This window comes from Oncorhynchus kisutch, linkage group LG8 (assembly GCF_002021735.2).
Source record: "Oncorhynchus kisutch isolate 150728-3 linkage group LG8, Okis_V2, whole genome shotgun sequence".
Classification (NCBI taxonomy): domain Eukaryota; kingdom Metazoa; phylum Chordata; class Actinopteri; order Salmoniformes; family Salmonidae; genus Oncorhynchus; species Oncorhynchus kisutch.
Window position 1 is genome coordinate 60723063 of NC_034181.2, and position 20418 is coordinate 60743480.

At 47.0% G+C, this 20418-nt stretch overlaps 1 protein-coding gene across 1 annotated transcript in view; it reads right to left on the bottom strand.

Annotated features, from left to right (window-relative positions):
- LOC116374865 (neural-cadherin) overlaps positions 1-20418 on the bottom strand; it is a 203097-nt gene that overhangs the window by 95830 nt on the left and 86849 nt on the right. The window contains exons 2-6 of the mRNA XM_031830758.1: positions 10862-11059; positions 10010-10235; positions 6315-6519; positions 2568-2679; positions 519-768 (exon numbers count right to left, since the gene is read on the bottom strand). Coding sequence (XP_031686618.1) covers positions 519-768; positions 2568-2679; positions 6315-6519; positions 10010-10235; positions 10862-11059 — 991 coding nt within the window. The remainder of the gene's footprint in view (positions 1-518; positions 769-2567; positions 2680-6314; positions 6520-10009; positions 10236-10861; positions 11060-20418) is intronic.

Genomic DNA, 20418 nt, shown 5'->3' on the forward strand with positions numbered 1-20418 from the left:
ATTTAAATAAAGGGATGTGTGGATGAGCTAATACAGGGCAGGAAACATGCCCAAGAGGGACAGGACAGCTAGAGATGTTGAAATCCCAGTTTGTGTTTCTTTTTCGTTGAGTTGTGTTTTGAAGTGGTTTGGGTTGTAGACCAGCAGCAGCTGTAAGGGATTTGGGGAATTGGCAGCCATGTGGAATTCTGGGAAACTGCAGCTGCACTGGATTGTGGGAGGAGGCAGCTGTGCAGAGCAGAGGAAAGTGAAATGGCAAGTCCTAGGCTGACAAATAGGCAAGGGTGAGGGTTAACAACAAGAAGAGCAGGCAGGGTGGAAGGAAAATGGTGAATGCAGAAAAATGATGAGTGGAGAAGGGAAATACATGAATAATACAAATAATGAAATAGGTGCCCTGCTTAGATGTTGATGATGATGATGATGATGATAGTGATGGCCATGACGATGATTGTAATAACCACATTCTAACTTATGATGGTAATAGTGATGAAGAGGAGAAGCAGTACTGTACTCACACATGTTGGGAGAACTCGGGGACCTCGTCGTTGACATTGGCCATGCGGATGCGTACAGTGGCTGTACCTGTCCGGGGCACATCTCCCTTGTCCACAGCCATCACCACAAACTCATACAGGTGGTTGGGCCTCTCATAGTCCAGCTGCCCTGCGGGGAAAATGGTGCCGTGGGGAGAGATGCTGAAGTCTGGGCTCAGAGTGTAGTAGGACAACTCGGCGTTCAGGTCCGAGTCACAGTCACTGGCAGACACTAGAGTGAGGGAGAGACAGGGTAGAGAGGGGAGGTTGGATAAGGATACATCTCTGTAACGTCAGATATGTCCAACATGTGACACTAGTCTAGATGCTAGACTTAATTACGGCTGTTTTTTCATGCATGTTCACACATTTCTGTGTCGCATCAAGCCTTTTCCCAAATGTCTCTTTTGTGTGGAAAACTTACTGGAGTAGGGATACGGTCAGAGCGATTGCCTTGCTAAAAGAGAGGGCTCAGTCTGGGACTGGGACCAGCATTTCTTCCACTATCGTCCTTTTCACCGTGAACTCCTGCATTCTGCTATTCTCCTTAGATTGCATTCAGTATACTCTCCGTATCATGCACACTAACAGCATCCAAGATACAGGAGGTTGGTGCCACCTTAATTGGGGAGGACAGGCTCATGGTAATGGCTGAAGTGGAACTACTGGAATGGTATCAAATACATCAAACACACGGTTTCTAGGTGTTTGATGCCATTCCATTTGCTCCGTTCCGGCCGTTATTATGAGCTGTTCAGCAGCCCCCACTGGTCCAAGGGAACCTCGTTTGGTGGATTTAAATGTCACCGATAACACTGTCAAATATGGGCATTATCCTTGACACATATCCATATACTGTGGAAGACTTCACACATCAAAGTCAATATTTTGTTTCCTCAGTATGCACTTCCTGACTTAGCAATGAGAGTCATTTGAATATCCATCGATACTGAGCCAGTTAGGCTCTAAAGGATTGTTGGGCTAACTGACAGTACAAGACAACATCCCTTCTTGGCCTGAGCCCCAGATCTACAGGGAGTGAAGTCTTTGTCCAAATGGAGTATCTGATGAAACTGCCTCCTATGGCCTGGTTCCTCAGCCCTCACCACAGCACAGAGCTGTCGGAGACATAGATTCACAAATCATGTTGTGTGATGCTGTTTACCATGTTGCTACATCTATTTTAAAACCAGCCTGAACGCCTAAATCCATGTATATCTAATCTTTCAGATCCACTTCAGCCAATCCCAGGGCTTGTTGCTGTGGCCTGGGCAAGCCCTAAAACAAATGGAGCCAGATGATGTCCAGTGTAAAGTCTCTCTCTCTCTGTGACACAATCACAGCCTCCTGTTCGGGACCCCACTAATCCCAGGAACAAGAGCCTAATCTCGGTTTCTTCACCTTAAACCGTCAGACCAACATACAGGGAATAAAAATAAAACATTTCATTGAAAGCTTACATGTCCCCATAGATGTGACCCAGATATGTTGTTCTCACGGCTGCTGAAAAGTCTGTATGTCGTTCCGTTCGCTCTAGACGCGCTCCATTCTGCGGTGAAGTCCTGTTATGTTCAGAATCACGGTGATAATTGCAGCCTAACACATCCGCCGGTAGGTCGGTCCCTACGCACCTGTTGAGCATAGCAGGCACACCACACCTGCTGGGGCTCCTTAACCAAACACACCTGCCTCCCCGCAGTCTCACAGCGGTGTCTGACAAAAAAAGGCTGTTCATCAGCAAGAGGACACCTCTTGTACTATAAAAATCACAAATAAGTGTACACCTATCCTCTCCTCACCCAACCAGGATGGTGAACATTGCACTGGAGAATAATACTGAACTTTGTGACTACACTACAGAGAATATGTGGAGCTTCGTCCGGTCTTCTCCTAGGAACAGAACTGTCCGTTGTCCCTGGACATGAGATGACCAATAGAGCAAGAGGGGGGGTGGAGGGAGGACGGAGGGGGTGTAGGGTTCTGTAAGAGATACACCGCGAGAGAGAGTGTATGGAGTGTATGTGCACTCACCTTGTAACAGAGAGGTTGCCGTGGTTACAGTCTCCGGCACACTGTCTTTGCTGTAAATGGACTGCAGGAACTCAGGAACGCAGTCATTTTCATCTGTGATGATCACACGTACCTGTTTCAATGAGAGCGAGAGAGAGAGAGAGAGAGAGAGAGAGAGAGAGAGAGAGAGAGAGAGAGAGAGAGAGAGAGAGAGAGAGAGAGAGAGAGAGAGAGAGAGAGAGAGAGAGAGAGAGCGTGGGAGTAAATGATTCTCCTCCTCCAGGTAATTTGATAGTTATCTTTAGGCCTTCGATAGATTAGTTGCTAAACCTAATTAACTGTCTATCTATGAATTGCTGTTAGCAGCTCAGCTAATACAATCTATTTAAACTGAGAAGAAAGTGAGCTAGAGACACAGAGTAAAATGTGAGTATGGTACAGTTGAAGCTAAAGTATAATACATTGCAGGGCAGAAAGGTTGAGCTCCGGGTGTGCCAGGGAGCAAGAGTCATTCATATCTGGGCTTCTGAAAGTGTCTGATTGTGGCCAGTCTGGGGAGAGAGCCAGTAATCATCCCTGATATTTATCGCAGGAGAGGAAAAGCTGCTTTCAGTAGATTGCCCTTTCACTACTAACAGTCAGAGCCAAACTCTACAGCAATCCCCCAAGAGAAGAAAAGGGTCAGAAAAAGAACAAAAAGAGAAGAGATGCTCTGCTGCAGCAGTTTCTTCCCCGTTCCACCCCTCCTCGTCCTCGTCCTCCTCCTCCTCCTCCTCCTCCTCCTCTCCTCTGAAAGAGGAACAGTGAGGTAACAGGGGATTACAGCGTCCTCCTCACTGTAATTCACACTGATACACCAGTCATTGAGAGAGGAGAGAGAGAGAGAGAGAGAGAGAGAGAGAGAGAGAGAGAGAGAGAGAGAAAAAAAATCACACAAAATGAACATAATCCTCTAAATCCACACCTTTCAATCCCTCATTACACCCGTGCAGTCAGCGCTTAGCCATGTGCTCAAAGGTGTGCGTTTGTAAGCGCCTGTTCCTCACTATCTGCCGTGAGCAGCAGTCACATCCCTATCCTGGCTCGGAGGGACACAAACCTCACAGATTTACATAGTGGCTAGGATTGCTTACCCAGGCCAATTAATAACCCAGCTAGCCAGCAGACGGAGACCTGTAGCGTGGCGACTGTCGATCCAGTGAGAGGGTCTCATAATCAATACCAGCCGTGAGACACAATGCAGTCTTAACTTCCTCCTGTGACTACCAGGAGAGAACCACTGACATGACATACAGTGTATGGCTCTGCTCTACTATTCATTAGGGGGGTAAGGAGAGCTTCCCTGCCTGCATTAACCGCTGTTCTCTTCCAGTCCAGAGCGTGCAGCTAAGGAGGAGAACACTCGGAGTGTTCTTCTGCTTATCAGAGTCAGAACGCTCTCAGAAGAACAAAACAACAAGAACTGGAGAGAACATCAGCTGACCCCCTTTAACACACACCACGACTACTGTGCCAAAGCATACAACTGTTCTGTTAGAAGAAGCACAGTAATTTGAGCTCTGCCCATGCAGCTCCCCGAGGAGATGCGAGCCATGGCAAGTGAGGAGAGAGAGGGAAGAGGAGAGAGAGCGCTGTGCTGGGCAGTGCAGTGATGAAACAGAGGGCTGAATCTGACGTGAGAGCCAGTCAGCTCTGGTAAGGCCGAGGACCCTGCGGCGTGATGTGGAGGGGCTGGGCAGGTCACTGGCTGGTTAGGTAACTAATGGTGCTACAAAGTATTCGCTGCAGTAGGAGAAACGCCTGGAACCTGCCTGCAAATTAACAAAGCAGATTCCAAGTTCAGGGGCCTTTTCACAACTCAGTCTCTTTGGAGGCAGCTTTGACTCGTTGACTTATTGCATTTACATTTTATGAAGGTATGTAATGAGAGTTCACAGCTGTGCCCTGTGGCATGGGCAGGCCAGCAAGGGTTAGACAGGGCAGGACAGGAGCATGGGCAGGCCAGCAAGGGTTAGACAGGGCAGGACAGGAGCATGGACAGGCCAGCAAGGGTTAGACAGGGCAGGACAGGAGCATGGACAGGCCAGCAAGGGTTAGACAGGGCAGGACAGGAGCATGGACAGGCCAGCAAGGGTTAGACAGGGCAGGACAGGAGCATGGGCAGGCCAGCAAGGGTTAGACAGGGCAGGACAGGAGCATGGACAGGCCAGCAAGGGTTAGACAGGGCAGGACAGGAGCATGGGCAGGCCAGCAAGGGTTAGACAGGGCAGGACAGGAGCATGGACAGGCCAGCAAGGGTTAGACAGGGCAGGACAGGAGCATGGACAGGCCAGCAAGGGTTAGACAGGGCAGGACAGGAGCATGGGCAGGCCAGCAAGGGTTAGACAGGGCAGGACAGGAGCATGGACAGGCCAGCAAGGGTTAGACAGGGCAGGACAGGAGCATGGGCAGGCCAGCAAGGGTTAGACAGGGCAGGACAGGAGCATGGACAGGCCAGCAAGGGTTAGACAGGGCAAGACAGGAGCATGGACAGGCCAGCAAGGGTTAGACAGGGCAGGACAGGAGCATGGACAGGCCAGCAAGGGTTAGACAGGGCAGGACAGGAGCATGGGAAGGCCAGCAAGGGTTAGACAGGGCAGGACAGGAGCATGGGCAGTCAGAGCAGGGCACAAACATGGGCAGCAGCACATCTCTCTCCCTCCTTCCTTCACCTCCCTCCTGCCTCTCTGTATCTCTCTTTCCCTCCTCCCTTCCCCTCCCTCCAGCCTCTGCCTCTCCCTCCCTCCCTTCAGAATCTTCCTCCCTCTCTCCCCTCCTTCTAGCCTCCTTCTCTCTTCCTTTCTCTCTTTGTCTGTCTGTCTGTCTGTCTGTCTGTCTGTCTGTCTGTCTGTCTGTCTGTCTGTCTGTCTGTCTGTCTGTCGGTCTGTCTGTCTCTCTTGCTTGCTCCCTCTTGCTCTCTCTCTCACTCTCTCCCTCCCTCTCTCTCTCTGTCCCACCCCCTCCCTCCAGTCTCCCTCCATCCCTCCCTTCCTCCAGCCTCCCTCCCTCCCTCCCTCCCTCCCTCATTAACCACTCTAGGCAGTCACTGAGGACTCTCTCTGGACATAAAGCTCACAGGATTGGACAGATTTTAGGAGCAGCTGCCAGTCTTTTCTCTCTCCCCCTCATATTTGTTCCCACATGTTGTTTGGCTCTGTGCTCTACTGTTGTGCCTGAGGACAGGAAGAACCAGTGGATGGCTGAGCAGTGAAGATGTCTGCCTTTCTGCTGACGTTAACGGAGGCAGGGCACCACAGAAGAGAAACACTGGAAGCCATTCTCAAGTCTCTCCCCCAGGTCCCCCAACCATGTTGAATTAGCAGTGAAGGCTGGGACAACAAACTAGACCACCCAACATCATACATGTTCCCGTTCCTTTTGTTCATGTAGCCGTTGCCCATGTGTTCTCTCTGTCCAAGCATCTTCACAGCTCTATTAATTGATATTCCTAATCAGAATGAACCCTGTGCGAGGCTTTACATTCAGTGCGTGCTTGTGTGTGTGTGTGTGTGTGTGTGTGTTTGTGTTGAGAGAGAGTGAGAAACAGATAGGTTCCAAGGCCGGCCTGGACCCATATATACACACACACACACACACAGTCATAAACAGAAAGATGCACCATGCAGAGGCTCTTTCAGTTGCAGAACACTTGCAGGTGGAACACCGCAGGGATGTTTTCACAAACGGCCACATTATAACAGATCTTGTCTCTCTTTTATATGGACCCACCTCAGCAGCACTGCTCAGACTGTCCTGGTCCTCGCTGGCCCTGACCATGAGCAGGAAGCTGTGCTGGTCCATCTCAAAATCTATGGTCCTGGTCAGAGTTATCTCCCCCGTGTCCGCCTGCATGCTGAACAGACTGCTGGGATTGATGAGCAGGCTGTAGCTGATTGGTTGCTTCTGGAAGGACACGGCTGGAGTTGCCAGGAAGCTGCCGAAGAGCAGGGCAGGAAAGGGAATTATTTATTTATTTATTAGGATCTCCATTAGCTTATGCTCATGCAGCAGCTACTCTTCCTGGGGTCTACACACAACACAACATAATATAGAACATTCATAGACAAGAACAGCTCAAGGACAGAACTACATACATTGGAAATAATGAGAGAGAGGGGGGGGGAGAGGGAGAGTCAGAGGGAGAGGGAGAGAGAGAGGGGGGGGGAGAGGGAGAGAGAGAGGGGGGGGAGAGAGAGGGAGAGGGAGAGAGGGGGGAAGAGAGAGAGGGAGGGGGGGAGAGAGAGGGGGGGAGATAGAGAGAGAGGGGGGGAGAGAGTGAGAGAGAGGGGGAGAGAAAGAGAGAGGGGGGGTGAGAGAGAGGGAGGGGGGAGAGAGAGAGGGGTGAGAGAGAGAGAGAGAGAGGGGGGGCGGGAGAGGGAGAGAGAGAGGGGGGAGAGGGAGAGAGAGAGAGAGAGAGAGAGAGAGAGAGAGAGAGAGAGAGAGAGAGGGGGGGGGGGAGAGAGAGGGGGGAGAGAGGGGAGAGGGAGAGAGTCAGAGGGAGAGAGAGAGAGAGAGGGGGGGGAGAGGGAGTGTCAGAGGGAGAGGGAGAGAGAGAGAGAGAGGGGGGAAGAGGGAGAGTCAGAGGGAGAGGGAGAGAGAGAGGGGGGAGAGAAAGTCAGAGGGGGAGCAGAGAGAGAGAGGGAAGAGGGAGAGAGAGAAAGGGGGAGATGGAGAGTCAGAGGGAGAGAGAGAGAGAGAGAGAGAGAGAGAGAGAGAGGGGAGAGAGAGAGGGAGAGAGTGGGGGGGAAGAGAGAGAGAGAGAGAGAGAGAGAGAGAGAGAGAGAGAGAGAGAGAGGGGGGGGAGGCAGAGGGAGAGATAGGGGGGAGGGGGGAGAGTCAGAGGGAGAGGGAGAGAGAGAGAGAGGGGGAGGGTGAGAGGGGGAGAGATGGGGGAGAGGGAGGGAGAGAGAGAGAGAAGGAGAGTGAGGGAGAGAGAGAGAGGGGGGAGAGAGGGGGGAGAGGCAGAGGGAGAGAGAGAGGTGGGGAGAGGGGGGAGAGTCAGAGGGAGAGGGAGAGGGAGAGAGAGAGAAAGAGGGGGGAGGGAGAGGGGGAGAGATGGGGAGAGGGAGGGAGAGAGAGAGAGAGAGAATGAGAAAGAGAGTGTGTGTGAGAGAGAGAGAGAGAGAGAGAGAGAGAGAGAGAGGGGTGGGGTGGGAGAGGGAGAGAGACAGAAGAGAGAAAGAGACAGAGAGAGTGTGTGAGTGAAAGAGAGAGAGAGAAAGAATGTGAGAGAAAGTAAGAGAGAGAATGAGGAAGAGAGAAAGAGAGTGAGAGAGAGAGAAAGTAAGAGAGAGAGAGAGAGAGAAAGAAAGAGAGAGAGGATGATGAACACATCTAGCAAGGCTATTCCGTTTAGTGATGAGACAGAGAGAGGGGAAATGTAGAGAAGGACTAATGTTTTCTGGTTTCTGTAATGTGTACCACAACAGCAATGGTGTTATGTTCAAGGTTTTTGAGTTCCCTCAGGCGCTCAGCAGGAACAATCACCACAGATGTTACTCTTTCAACTGATGGGTGAGTGATGTAAGTTCGTGTCAATCAAAATAGAGAAGCGATTGGAGAGAATACAGGAGGCAGGAGGCCAAAGATCAAATCCTTTACAGTAACCGGCCCAGTCTTTAATATAGTGAGAGTGTGTGTGTGCGTGTGTGCGTGTGTGTGTGTGTGTGTGTGTGTGTGTGTGTGTGTGTGTGTGTGTGTGTGTGTGTGTGTGTGTGTGTGTGTGTGTGTGTGTGTGTGTGTGTGTGTGTGTGTGTGTGTGTGTGTGTGCGTGCGTGCGTGTCTGTCTGTCTGTCTGTCTGTGTGACAAACAATCGTTGGTCATATATATTGAATAACTATGTATGTCTGACTCTGATGTGAACTTGTGGCTGAGTGCATAATGGTTATTGTATGAAAATGTCTGAGTTTGTGTGTGCATGTTTACTGTTAAAGTGTGATCATGTGTGCATATCATTGGCAATCGGTACTATATTTATGTATTCAAATTATTTGTGAATACTAGCAAATTATTTTCATGCCAACTTGTTTTTTTAAACCATGACCTTCATAACTTCTGGTTTACATTATGTGTGTGACTGTCCATGTTTGTGTGCATGTGTGAAATTGTTTGTTTGTGTGTTTGTGTGTCTGTGTGTATTTGCGTGTGAGTGTGTGTGTAAGTGTGTAAGTGTGTAAGTGTGTGTGTGTGAGCGTGCCTATGTGTGTGTGTGTGTGTGTGTGTGTGTGTGTGTGTGTGTGAGAGAGAGAGACTATGCATGTGTGTACATGTGAGTCACGCTGGTAACAAAGATTCGGGAGACAGGCGCAGGAATCCGTAATAGGGGTTTTATTCAGCACGGCGTGTCATGTAAAGGCACGGGGACGAAGAACAAACAAACACCAGACAAAACACAGGGTTGAAACCCAAACAAAAGAGCGAGGAGTTCCTCGATGCAACGACTTCCACTGAAATCGGCTCCTCTCCTTGTTCGGGCGGCATTTGGAGGTCGACGTCACCGGCCTTCTAGCCATCGTCGCTCCATTTTTCATTGTTCCATTTGTTTTGTCTTGTTCCCCGCACACCTGGTTTACATTCCCTAATCACATTGTGTATATATATTCCTCTGTTCCCCCCATGGCCTCGTGTGGAATTGTTTTGTGTTACGTGTTTTATGTGACGCGCCAGGCTGGTTTTCCATGTTCCGTGTTTATTTTCACGAAGTATGTTTACTTTGTAACTATAGCTGCGTCTGCTGTTTGCTCCTGCCTCAATAAAGTGCCTGTTCACAACTCTCTGCTCTCCTGCACCTTATTTCACTACCAGTACGCACACCAGTGACACTCGATTAAATAACACAAGCGTACAATGATTATCACACGTGACGAGACCCGTAGTCATCTGCGCATTCCACAAGGGCACGAAAGCCCAGCACAGGTACTCACACGCACCAACGGACATTGTAACAATAACGGACAGCCCAAGGGAAACCAAAGGGCACATATATACAAATACTAATCAGTGGGAATAGGGGACAGGTGTGCGTGAAGAAAGTTCTGGAGGGATCCGTGACAATGTGTGTGCGTACATGGAGGTGTGCATGCGTCCGTGAGTGTGCGCGCAAGTGTGCGTGTACTTTGTGTGTGTGAGACTCAGAGGAGGCTGGTGGGAGGAGCTATAGGAGGACGGGCTCATTCTAATGGCTGGAATGGAATTAACGAAGTGGTGTCAACTATATGGAAACTCATTGATTCATTGATTCCATTCCAGCCATTAGAATGAGCCTGTCCTCCTATAGCCCCTCCCACCAGCCTCCTCTGCTTTGTATGGGTGTATGTATGACTTTGCATATGTGTGTGTGTGTGTGTGTGTGTGTGTGTGTGTGTGTGTGTGTGTGTGTGTGTGTGTGTGTGTGTGTGTGTGTGCGCGTGTTTGTGGTACTCACGGCTGTCTCTCTGGTGTGTTCTCAGGTAGTGAAATAGTAAAGGATGCGTTGGAGAACTGTGGCGCTCTGGCTCCTGCGATGACTGACACTACCACCGGGGGACTACGGCTACCCAGCCGGTCAGCAGCCACCACTGTCAACAGGTACTCTTTGTCCCTCTGAAGTGGCAGCCCCGTAGTCCGGACATGACCACTCTTTCTGTCCACCTCGAAACGCCCGTCACCACCTGCAGTTAGGAGACAACAGAGGAGTTTATTTTTCAAAATATATATTTGAAGGTGTTTCCTGACTATATAAAGAGAGATAGGATGACAGTGGGGAACAACTGCGAGATGTGGTGTTAAAGGGCAGTAAGCCAACCTATGCTGACATGTGTAGGGAGGCTGCAGTATTACTGCTAGACCAGCCAGGCCACAACAAATGTATTTTTCTGTCATTCATTCGTGGAACAGAACGTCCAGCATGTTCAATATTAGAGGGATTGATTGATTTAATGAGTCAAGGTGATTTTACTGTATGTAATAAGACAGCTGCACAGCAATAATGAACCTTTTAAAATGCATTGAAAAGAAAGTGCAGATGGAATCTAATATTAGAGCCATTGACGCACAGACTCACACATGTAATCCCACCCACTGGCAATTTCATTCTGCCGAAAACTTCCGCAATTGTACACAACATATGACATAAGATAAGACACATGCTTATCTTAATGAGATGAAAGATTAGAAGTATAAAACATGTATAAAACTGACTAAAACCATATAAAATCATGTTTTTTTCTCTTTCTATTACAACTCTGCAAATGTACTCAATGAAATTGTACTCAATCCCTGGACAGGAAGCACCTACCATCAGACAGGAAGTATTCCACCTCCCCGTTGTTGCCCTCGTCTCCGTCCTGGGCGTGGAGCTTGTAGACCAGTGACCCGGCCAAGGCATTGGGAGATACCACTGCCAGGTAGGGGGAGGGAACCATGGTCCATTCCGGAACATTGTCATTCACATCAGTCACCGTCAGCTCCACCCGTATCAGGTACCAGTCTGGACCTGTAGAGGAGTGGTAGAGATTGGTCCTCTGTAGCTCAGTTAGTAGAGCATGGCGCTTGCAATGTAAGTATAGTAGGTTTGATTCCTGGGACCACCCGTATGGAAAATGTATGCACACGTGACTGTAAGTCACATTGGATAAAAACAACTGCTAAGTGGCATATACCTAGTGAAAGTCTACACACCCCTTGCACATTTTTCACATTTTACTGCCCTAAAATAAAATCGAAAAAGGGATTACATTTTTTTTTATCCCCTACCGATCTACACAACCTACTCCACATTTTAAAAGTGAAAGAAACATAATAATAATAATAATAATAATAATTTAAAAAATTACAAAACATACTTGGTGGAAGCACCTTTGGCAGCCATTACAGTTTTTAATCATTTTTAATAAGATTCAACCAACCTTGCACAACTCTTAGGGCAACATTTATACCTTATTTTTGTGAAAATTGCTCAAGCTCAGTTAATTTGGTTGGGAATCATTGATGGACAGATATATATTCAAACCATGTCTCTGTATTTCAAGTCGATTTAAGTCAGGACTGAGACTGGACTACTCTGGAACACTCAACACCTCTTTAGTCATTCTGGTGTGGCTTTGGTATTAAAATGTGTGTAATTGTCCCCCAGAAAAATAAAACTATTCAAGGGTTAGGTTTTCAGAATGCTGCTTTCATATTTCTTTTGATCCTAAAAAAACTCCCCAATCCCTGACGATGACAAGCATACCCATAACATGATGCTGCCACCACAATACTTGCCAATACAGAGGGTTTGGATTTGATCCAAATCCGTCATTAATGAAAAGCCGCCTCAGTCTTCTGAAAACTTAACCCTGGGATAGAGTTTATATTTTTCAGGTGGACAATTAGACACATTATAATGACTGACTAGTCCAGTCTCAGTCATGACTTAAATTTGCTTGAAAATCCGAGACAGAAACAATGGATGTACAGTATGTTGTGCAAAGTGTTGTGCAAAGCTGGTAGAATCTAATTCAGTCTCATTAAATCTTGCATGTGAAGACATATGCAATCAACACATCTTCATGATTTATTTGATTAAATAGAATGGAGTAGGTTTTGTAGATCTGTAGGTAAAAAATATAATTTTGGGCTTTAAGGCAGCAAACTGTGAAGGCCGTACAAGGGGTGTGTAGACTTTCACAAGGCACTGCATTATATGTTGTACAGTGGCTTACGAAAGTATTCACTTCCCTTGCCATTTTTCTTATTTTGTTGCCTTACAACCTAGAATTGTAGCATTTGATTTACACAACATGCCTACCACCTTGAAGATGCAACATATTTTTTATAGTGAAACAAACAAGTCAGACAAAAAACTGAAAACTTGAGCGTGTATAACTATCCCCCCCCCAAAGTCAATACTTTGTAGAGTCTCCTTCTGCAGCAATTACAGCTGCAAGTCTCTTGGGGTATGTCTCTATAAGCTTGGCACATCTAGCCACTGGAATTTTTGCCCATTCTTTAAGGCAAAACTGCTCCATCTCCTTCAAGTTGGATGGGTTCCGCTGGTGTACAGCAATCTTTAAGTCATACCACAGATTCTCAATAGGATTGAGGTCTAGGCTTTGACTAGGTCATTCCAAGACATTTAAATGTTTCCCCTTATACCAGTTGAGTGTTGCTTTAGCAGTATGCTTAGGGTCATTGTCCTGCTGGAAGGTGAACCTAAGTCCTAGTCTCAAATCTCTGGAAGACTGAAACAGGTTTCCCTCAAGAATTTCTCTGCATTTAGCACCATCCCATCATTCCTTCAAATTCTGACCAGCTTCCCAGTCCCTGCCTATGAAAAACAACCCCACAGCATGATGCTGCCACCACCATGCTTCACTGTGGGGATGCTGTTCTCGGGGTGATGCGCGGTGTTGGGTTCACTCCAGACAGCATTTTCCTTGATGGCCAAAAAGCTCAATGTTAGTCTCATCTGTCCAGAGTACCTTCTTCCATATGTTTGGGGAGTCTCCCACATGCCTTTTGGCGAACACCATTTAATTTTATTATAAGCAATGGCTTTTTCTGGCCACTCTTCCATGAAGCCCAGCTCTGTGGAGTGTACGGCTTAAAGTGGTCCTATGGACAGATACTCCAATCTTCACTGTGGAGCTTTGCATCTCTTTCAGGGTTACCTTGGGTCTCTTTGTTGCCTCTCTGATTAATGCCCTCTCTTTTGCCAGGTTTTCTATGGTGCCATATTCTTTCCATTTTTATTAATGGATTCAATGGTGCTCCGTGGGATGTTCAAAGTTTCTGATATTTTTCTTTTTTATAACCCAACCCTGATCTGTACTTCTCCACAACTTTGTACCTGACCTGTTTGGAGAGCTTGGTCTTCATGGTGCTGCTTGCTTGGTGGTGCCCCTTGCTTAGTGGTGTTGCAGACTCTGGGGCCTTTCAGAACAGGTGTATATATACTGAGATGATGTGACACTTAGATTGCTCACAGGTGTACTTTATTTAACTAATTATGTGACTTCTGAAGGTAGTTGGGTTGTGCCGTGGCGGAGATCTTTGTGGACTATACTCGGCCTTGTCTCAGGATGGTAAGTTTGTGGTTGAAGATATCCCTCTAGTGGTGTGGGGGCTGTGCTTTGGCAAAGTGGGTGGGGTATACGTCCTTCCTGTTTGGCCCTGTCCGGGGGTGTCATCGGATGGGGCCACAGTGTCTCCTGACCCCTCCTGTCTCAGCCACCAGTTTTTATGCTGCAGTAGTTTATGTGTCGGAGGGCTAGGGTCAGTTTGTTATATCTGGAGTACCTCTCCTGTCCTATCCGGTGTCCTGTGTGAATTTAAGTATGCTCTCTCTAATTCTCTATTTCTTTCTCTCTCTCGGAGGACCTGAGTCCTAGGACCATGCCTCAGGACTACCTAACATGATGACTGTCCCCAGTCCACCTGGCCGTGCTGCTGCTCCAGTTTCAACTGTTCTGCCTGTGATTATTATTATTTGACCATGCTGGTAATTTATGAACATTTGAACATCTTGGCCATGTTCTGTTATAATCTCCACCCGGCACAGCCAGGACCGGCCACCCCACATAACCTGGTTCCTCTCTAGGTTTCTTCCTAGGGTCTGGCCTTTCTATGGAGTTTTTCCTAGCCACCGTGCTTCTACACCTGCATTGCTTGCTGTAAGGGGTTTTAGGCAGGGTTTCTGTACAGCACTTTGAGATATCAGCTGATGTACGAAGGGCTATATAAATACATTTGATTTGATTTGAATTGGTTGTACCAGATCTTATTTAGGGGCTTCATAGCAAAGTGGGTGAATACATACTCACGCACCACTATTCAAATTGTTTTTATTTTACAAGTAATTTTTAAAATTTCACTTCACCAATTTGGACTATTTTGTGCATGTCCATTACATGAAATCTGTCACGTTGGTCGTAAAGAGGAGACCAAGGCACAGCGTGAGTAGAGTTCCACATAATTTGAATCAACTTAAAGACCTAACAAAAACAACAAACAACCAACCAAACGAAACGTGACTCTACTGGTGTGCACACAGGCACCTAACTGTAGACAAGATCCCGCACCAGAACGTGGGAAACAGGGCTGCCTAAATATGATCCCCAATCAGAGACAACGATAAACAGCTGTCTCTGATTGGGAACCATATCAGGCCAACATAGAAATACAAAAATCCCTAGACATACAAAACCCTAGACATACAACACTAGAGTACCCACCCTAGTCACACCCTGACCTAACCAAAATATATAGAAGAGATATCTAAGGTCAGGAGTGAAAAAATCCCAATAAAAATATATTTAAATTACAGGTTGTAATGCAACATAATAGGAAAAAACGCCACGGGGGACGAATACTTTTGCAATGCACTGTATGTTGTTATTATTATAGATATTAACTAACACACTCACAGAGTCAGAGTCCTAACCCAGAGCCTTATTCCTAAACAGAGGGTAATCTGAGTATCCATTGAAAAGAAATACAATGAGGATTGAGAGATGTTCGGCTTTCAGAAACAGAATAACCATACAATACTGGACAGTATCATAACACTATCATAAGGCTATGATGTACATGAACCAATCACTAAGCTCAGAAAGCCATTAGGCTACATGACAATACAATCATCAGCCATTAGTCAAATTTCACGTAAAGCCATGCTAAAGGATGCTAATGTGTTGTAATACCCGATACTACTTGTCACATTTAGATGGCACAACGCTTTAGAGCGTTTCAGTCACAATTAGCAAATTATGTGTTGAGTGTTTTTCCTTAATGCATTGACTGAAAACAGCAATCACAATAGAAATCGCACACACGCACACACACACACGCACGCACACACACACACACACACGCACACATACACACACACACACACGCACACACACACACACACACACACACACACACACACACACACACACACACACACACACACACACACACACACACACACACACACACACACACAGAAAGATGCACCATGCAGAGGCTCTTTCAGTTGCAGAACACTTGCAGGTGGAACACCGCAGGGATGTTTTCACAAACAGCCACATTATAACAGATCATGTCTCTCTTATTATGTCCCTCTTCCAGTCTTAGATTCCCTTTATCCATCTCTCCCCTGTTCCTTCTACCCAATGATTCTCAACGATTTTCTCTCTAGGCTCTCTGTCTCTCTCTCTCTTTTCTCTCTGGCTCTCTTTTTCTCTCTGGCTCTCTCTTTCTCTCCGGCTCTCTTTTTCTCTCTGGCTCTCTCTTTCTCTCCATCTCTCTCCTTCCATACTGCAGCTGTCAGGTAGAGGAAAGCAGGTGTTCTGTCAGGGGCTATGAAAGGGCCAATCACCGGGGGAATCAAAGAGCCCAAGACGCTGTCATTCTGGTTCCCTCTCTGACAGCCTGCCAGCTATTTATACCAGTCAAAGAGAGACGGGGGGAATCAGAGAGTGAGAAACAGGGTGGATGGGAGAAGAGGAAAAAGAAACAGAGAATCATGAGAGAGAAACAGGGGGAAAGAGGAAGAGAGTGAGAGTGTGAGAGAGAGAGAGAGAGAGAGAGAGAGAGAGAGAGAGAGAGAGAGAGAGACAGAGAGAGAGAGAGAGAGAGAGAGAGAGAGAGAGAGAGAGAGAGAGAGGGAGAGAGAGAGAGAGAGAGAGAAAGAGAGAGAGAGCTAGAGAGAGAGAGTGAGATCGTGATCAAGATGGAGATCGAGAGATTGACAAGCGAAACATGGACAAGTGCAAGAGAGAGAGAGAGAGAGAGAGAGAGAGAGAGAGAGAGAATGCATGATACACTTTCACCTAAGTGATCCTAAAACTCACAATAGCCAACTAGGATAAGGCAGCAAGGTCGGTTATGCCGCACAACCGCCAATTACAATCAACCGTGTTCCGTCTGCAAAAGGAAAATAACAGTACTCTAGTCTGAGATAAACAATGTCCCCTTAGATTACCTCTCACCTGATTATGTGTCTGTCTGGGAAACAAGACAGAGACAGTCACTTACCACCAGGCACCACATGCCTGAGATGTGCCCAGTGATGCCCACTCATAAAGGCAGACACCAGAATACCTGCTTGCCCAGGAAAATCCAATACGATTGGTAACCTCCCACCTGCTACCAAATGGTGCCTAGTGGTGCTTGTTGTCATGTATCGCAAAGTGAAGCAAGCAATTTATTCATAGGTTATTATCATGTTTTTACTATTGGGAAATACCAGGTACCAGAATATACTAATGGAAAGGAAAATAAGGTTGAACCAAATGATCAGGTCCCTTTGGGAAATAAATGTTAAAAATCTAATGACAGCGAAATATGTGGCAGCATGGCTTAAGACACATTGAGCACATTGCACTCACAGACCTTCAGTTCTATAACTGCAACTGTCCTCTAGTTAAATAAAAGCAAATACTGCCACCCGAACACCATTGTCATTGCTGTCGCCACTGTTTTTTATGTACTCTAACTTATTATAGATTTGAAAACTGCTTTTCAGATCATTGAAAATGTTAAAGAGGCAATACAGAAGAAGAATGTGGCAACAGAGTCATTTAGACAGGGAGGGGAGTAGAGGAACACTGAGAAGGGGAGGGGACAAGACAGAGGGGGGGACAAGGGAGCAATTTAGAACACGGGAGAGAAAGTCCCGAGAAAAATAAGAACGGAGCAGCAGAGCAGGATTGAGACAAAACCCACAGCGTAAGAAATGGCCCTGAGGTTGTTATGGAAACAGACTAATAACAAAATCTGGAACAGGGAGAAGAAAAAAAACAGGCAGCAATTGCATAAATCAGTGGAATTTAAAGGGACAGAGACAGAAAGAAATAAAGAAAAAGAGTACCACATCTATAGAATAAAGACAGAGAGGAAATACGAAGCTGGGATATTTTCAGAAACCGCACATAACGATCCTGCTGCACTTGAGTGTCCGTGGTTCATTGAGAGTTTCTAATGGTTGCTATAACATATCCAGAATTTATTGGGAAAAAGACAAGAGGGGAACAGGGGTGATATGAAAAGCACAGCAGGAAGAAAGCATTAACTCCATAATAAATCAGAAGGCTAATGGCCAACTTCCAATATGACCATCCAGAGACAGAAACATCCGCACACGCAAATAATGGTCATTACAATAGATGAGTTATCCGAACGACGAAATGCTGGTACATGACAATTGTTTGTCTTCATTCATTGGAAAGCTGTCTGCGATAATTGAATGATGGTTCAATAAAGCATAACAACATGAATATGGTGAGGGCAACGGTAGGGAATCTATCTACTGGGAACACTGATTAATGAACTCCAAATGAAGTAGATGCTAAGAATGACTTCAAATAGACCTTGACACTGAGAGTGCAGTTCCTCAGCTAGCCTAGTATGACTGGAGTCTAGCCTGAGAGAAACAAAAAGCCCAACAGCGACAACAAGTACAAAGACAGCCTGAAAGAGTTAATAGAGAGCTCAGTGACCTAATCCGCTGGCTGACCTGGGATCAGAAGAGAGATGACCACACGTGACAGGTGAAGAGTCTCTTTCCATTAATTGGCTTATGTGCAACAGACTCCAGGGGCCGTGCTGTAAATCACGCATGAGATCAGAGCCAAATTTAGGGCTCTCGGGAAGAGCCAACGCAAAACTTTTGACAGGACCACGAATCGACAGGGCCACACTTTTAACTGGTTCTGAATAAATTACTGCACATTCTCTGCTTGTCACCTAGCTGTTTCTTCCCCTCTTCCGGACGTTGTTAGCGAGGGTGCTTAGCGTGACCCCAATCAGCACCTGGCTCCCTCTATCCTCTCTTCCCGGCTTACTGCTGACAGAGGGAACACAGGCACAATTACTGTCTCTACCAGTCTAGGAAGAAGGGGGCTTTCTCATTCTCTCTACTCCCAGTACTACACGCTAACTACAGGAGTCCCTGTTCTCCCGGGAACACAGTTACTTTACAGCACAGCTGATGGAGAGAGAGAGAGACAGAGGGAGTGAAATAGTGTGTGTGTGTGTGAGAGAGAGAGAGAGAGAGAGAGACAGAGGGAGTGAAATAGTGTGTGTGTGTGAGAGAGAGAGAGAGAGAGAGAGAGAGAGAGAGAGAGAGAGAGAGATGTATTCCTCCGCACTAGAGGAATACCAATATAAGAACACTGTTCATTGACTAAAGCTCAATCTTCACAATATTACCCTCCAAGCTCATCATTAAGCCCGGGGCCCTAGGTCTGAACCCCGCCCTGTGCAACTGGGTCCTGGACTTCCTGACGGGCTGCCCCCAGGTGGTGAAGGTAGGAAACAACAAATCCATTACCCTGATCCTCAACACAGGGGCCCTACAAGGGTGCATGCTCACCCCCCTCCTGTACTCCCTGTTCACCCATGACTGAGTGGCCACGCATGCCTACAACTCAATCATCAAGTTTGCAGACGACACAACAGTGGTAGGCCAGATTACCAACAACGACGAGACAGCCTACAGGGAGGAGGTGAAGGCCCTCGGAGTGTGGTGTCAGGAAAATAATCTGACCCTTAACAAAACAAAGGAGCTGATTGTGGACTTCAGGAGACAGCAGAAAGAGCACGCCCCCATCCACATCTACGAGGTCGCAGTGGAGAAGGTGAAAAGCTTTAAGTTCATTGGCGTACAGATCACTGACAATCTGAACTTGTCCACCCACACAGACAGTGTGGTGAAGAAGGCTCAACAGAGCCTCTTTAACCTCAGAAGGCGGAAGAAATCTGGCTTGGTCACAGGGCTTTCCAGAGGGCAGGGTGGTCAGCCCAACGCATCACCAGGGGTACACTGCCTGCCCTCCAGGACATCTACAACACCGGTCACAGGAAGGCCAAGAAGATCATCAAGGACCTCAGCCACCCGATTGACGGTCTATTCACCCCGCTACCATCTAGAAGACGAGGTCAGTACTGGGACCGAGAGAACTGAAAAACAGCCTCTATCTCAAGGCTGTCAGACTGTTAAATAGCCATCACTCCACCCAGTACCCTGCCCTGAACTTATTCACTGTCACTAGTCGGCTACCACCCGGTTACTCAACCCTGCACCTTAGAGGCTGCTACCCCATGTAAATAGGCATGGTACACTAGTCACTTTAATAATGGAACACTGGTCACTTTAATAATGTTTACATATTGTTTTACCCATTTTATATGTATATACTGTATTCTAGTCAAGTCCATCCTATTAAACTATTGCTGTACATATACTTTTCTATGCTACATATTCTTCAGATATACTAAATACACTACATGACCAAAAGTATGTTGACACCTGTTCGTCCAACATCTCATTCCAAAATGATGGGCATTAATATGGAGTTGGTCCCCCATTTGCTGCTATAACAACCTCCAGTCTTCTGGGAAGGGTTTCCACTAGATGTTGGAACATTGCTGCGGGGACTTGCTTCCATTCAGCCACAAGAGCATTAGTGAGGTCAGGCACTGATGTTGGGAAATTAGGCCTGGCTCGCAGTCAGTGTTCCAATTTATCCTAAAGGTGTTTGATGGGGTTGAAGTCAGGACTCTGTGCACACCAGTCAAGTTCTTCCACACCGATCTCAAGAAACCATTTCTGTATTGACCTTTCTTCATGCACGGGGGCATTGTCATGCTGAAACAGGAAAGGACCTTCCCCAAACTGTTGCCACAAAGTTGGAAGCACAGAATGATCTAGAATGTCATTGTAGCTTTAAGATTTCCCTTCCTGGAATTAAGGGGCCTAACCATGAAAAACAGCCTCCTCCACCAAATGTTACAGTTGGAACTATGCATTCGGGCAGGAAGCGCTCTCCTGGCATCCGCCAAACCAAGATTTGTCTGTCGGACTGTCGGTTGGTGAAGCATGAT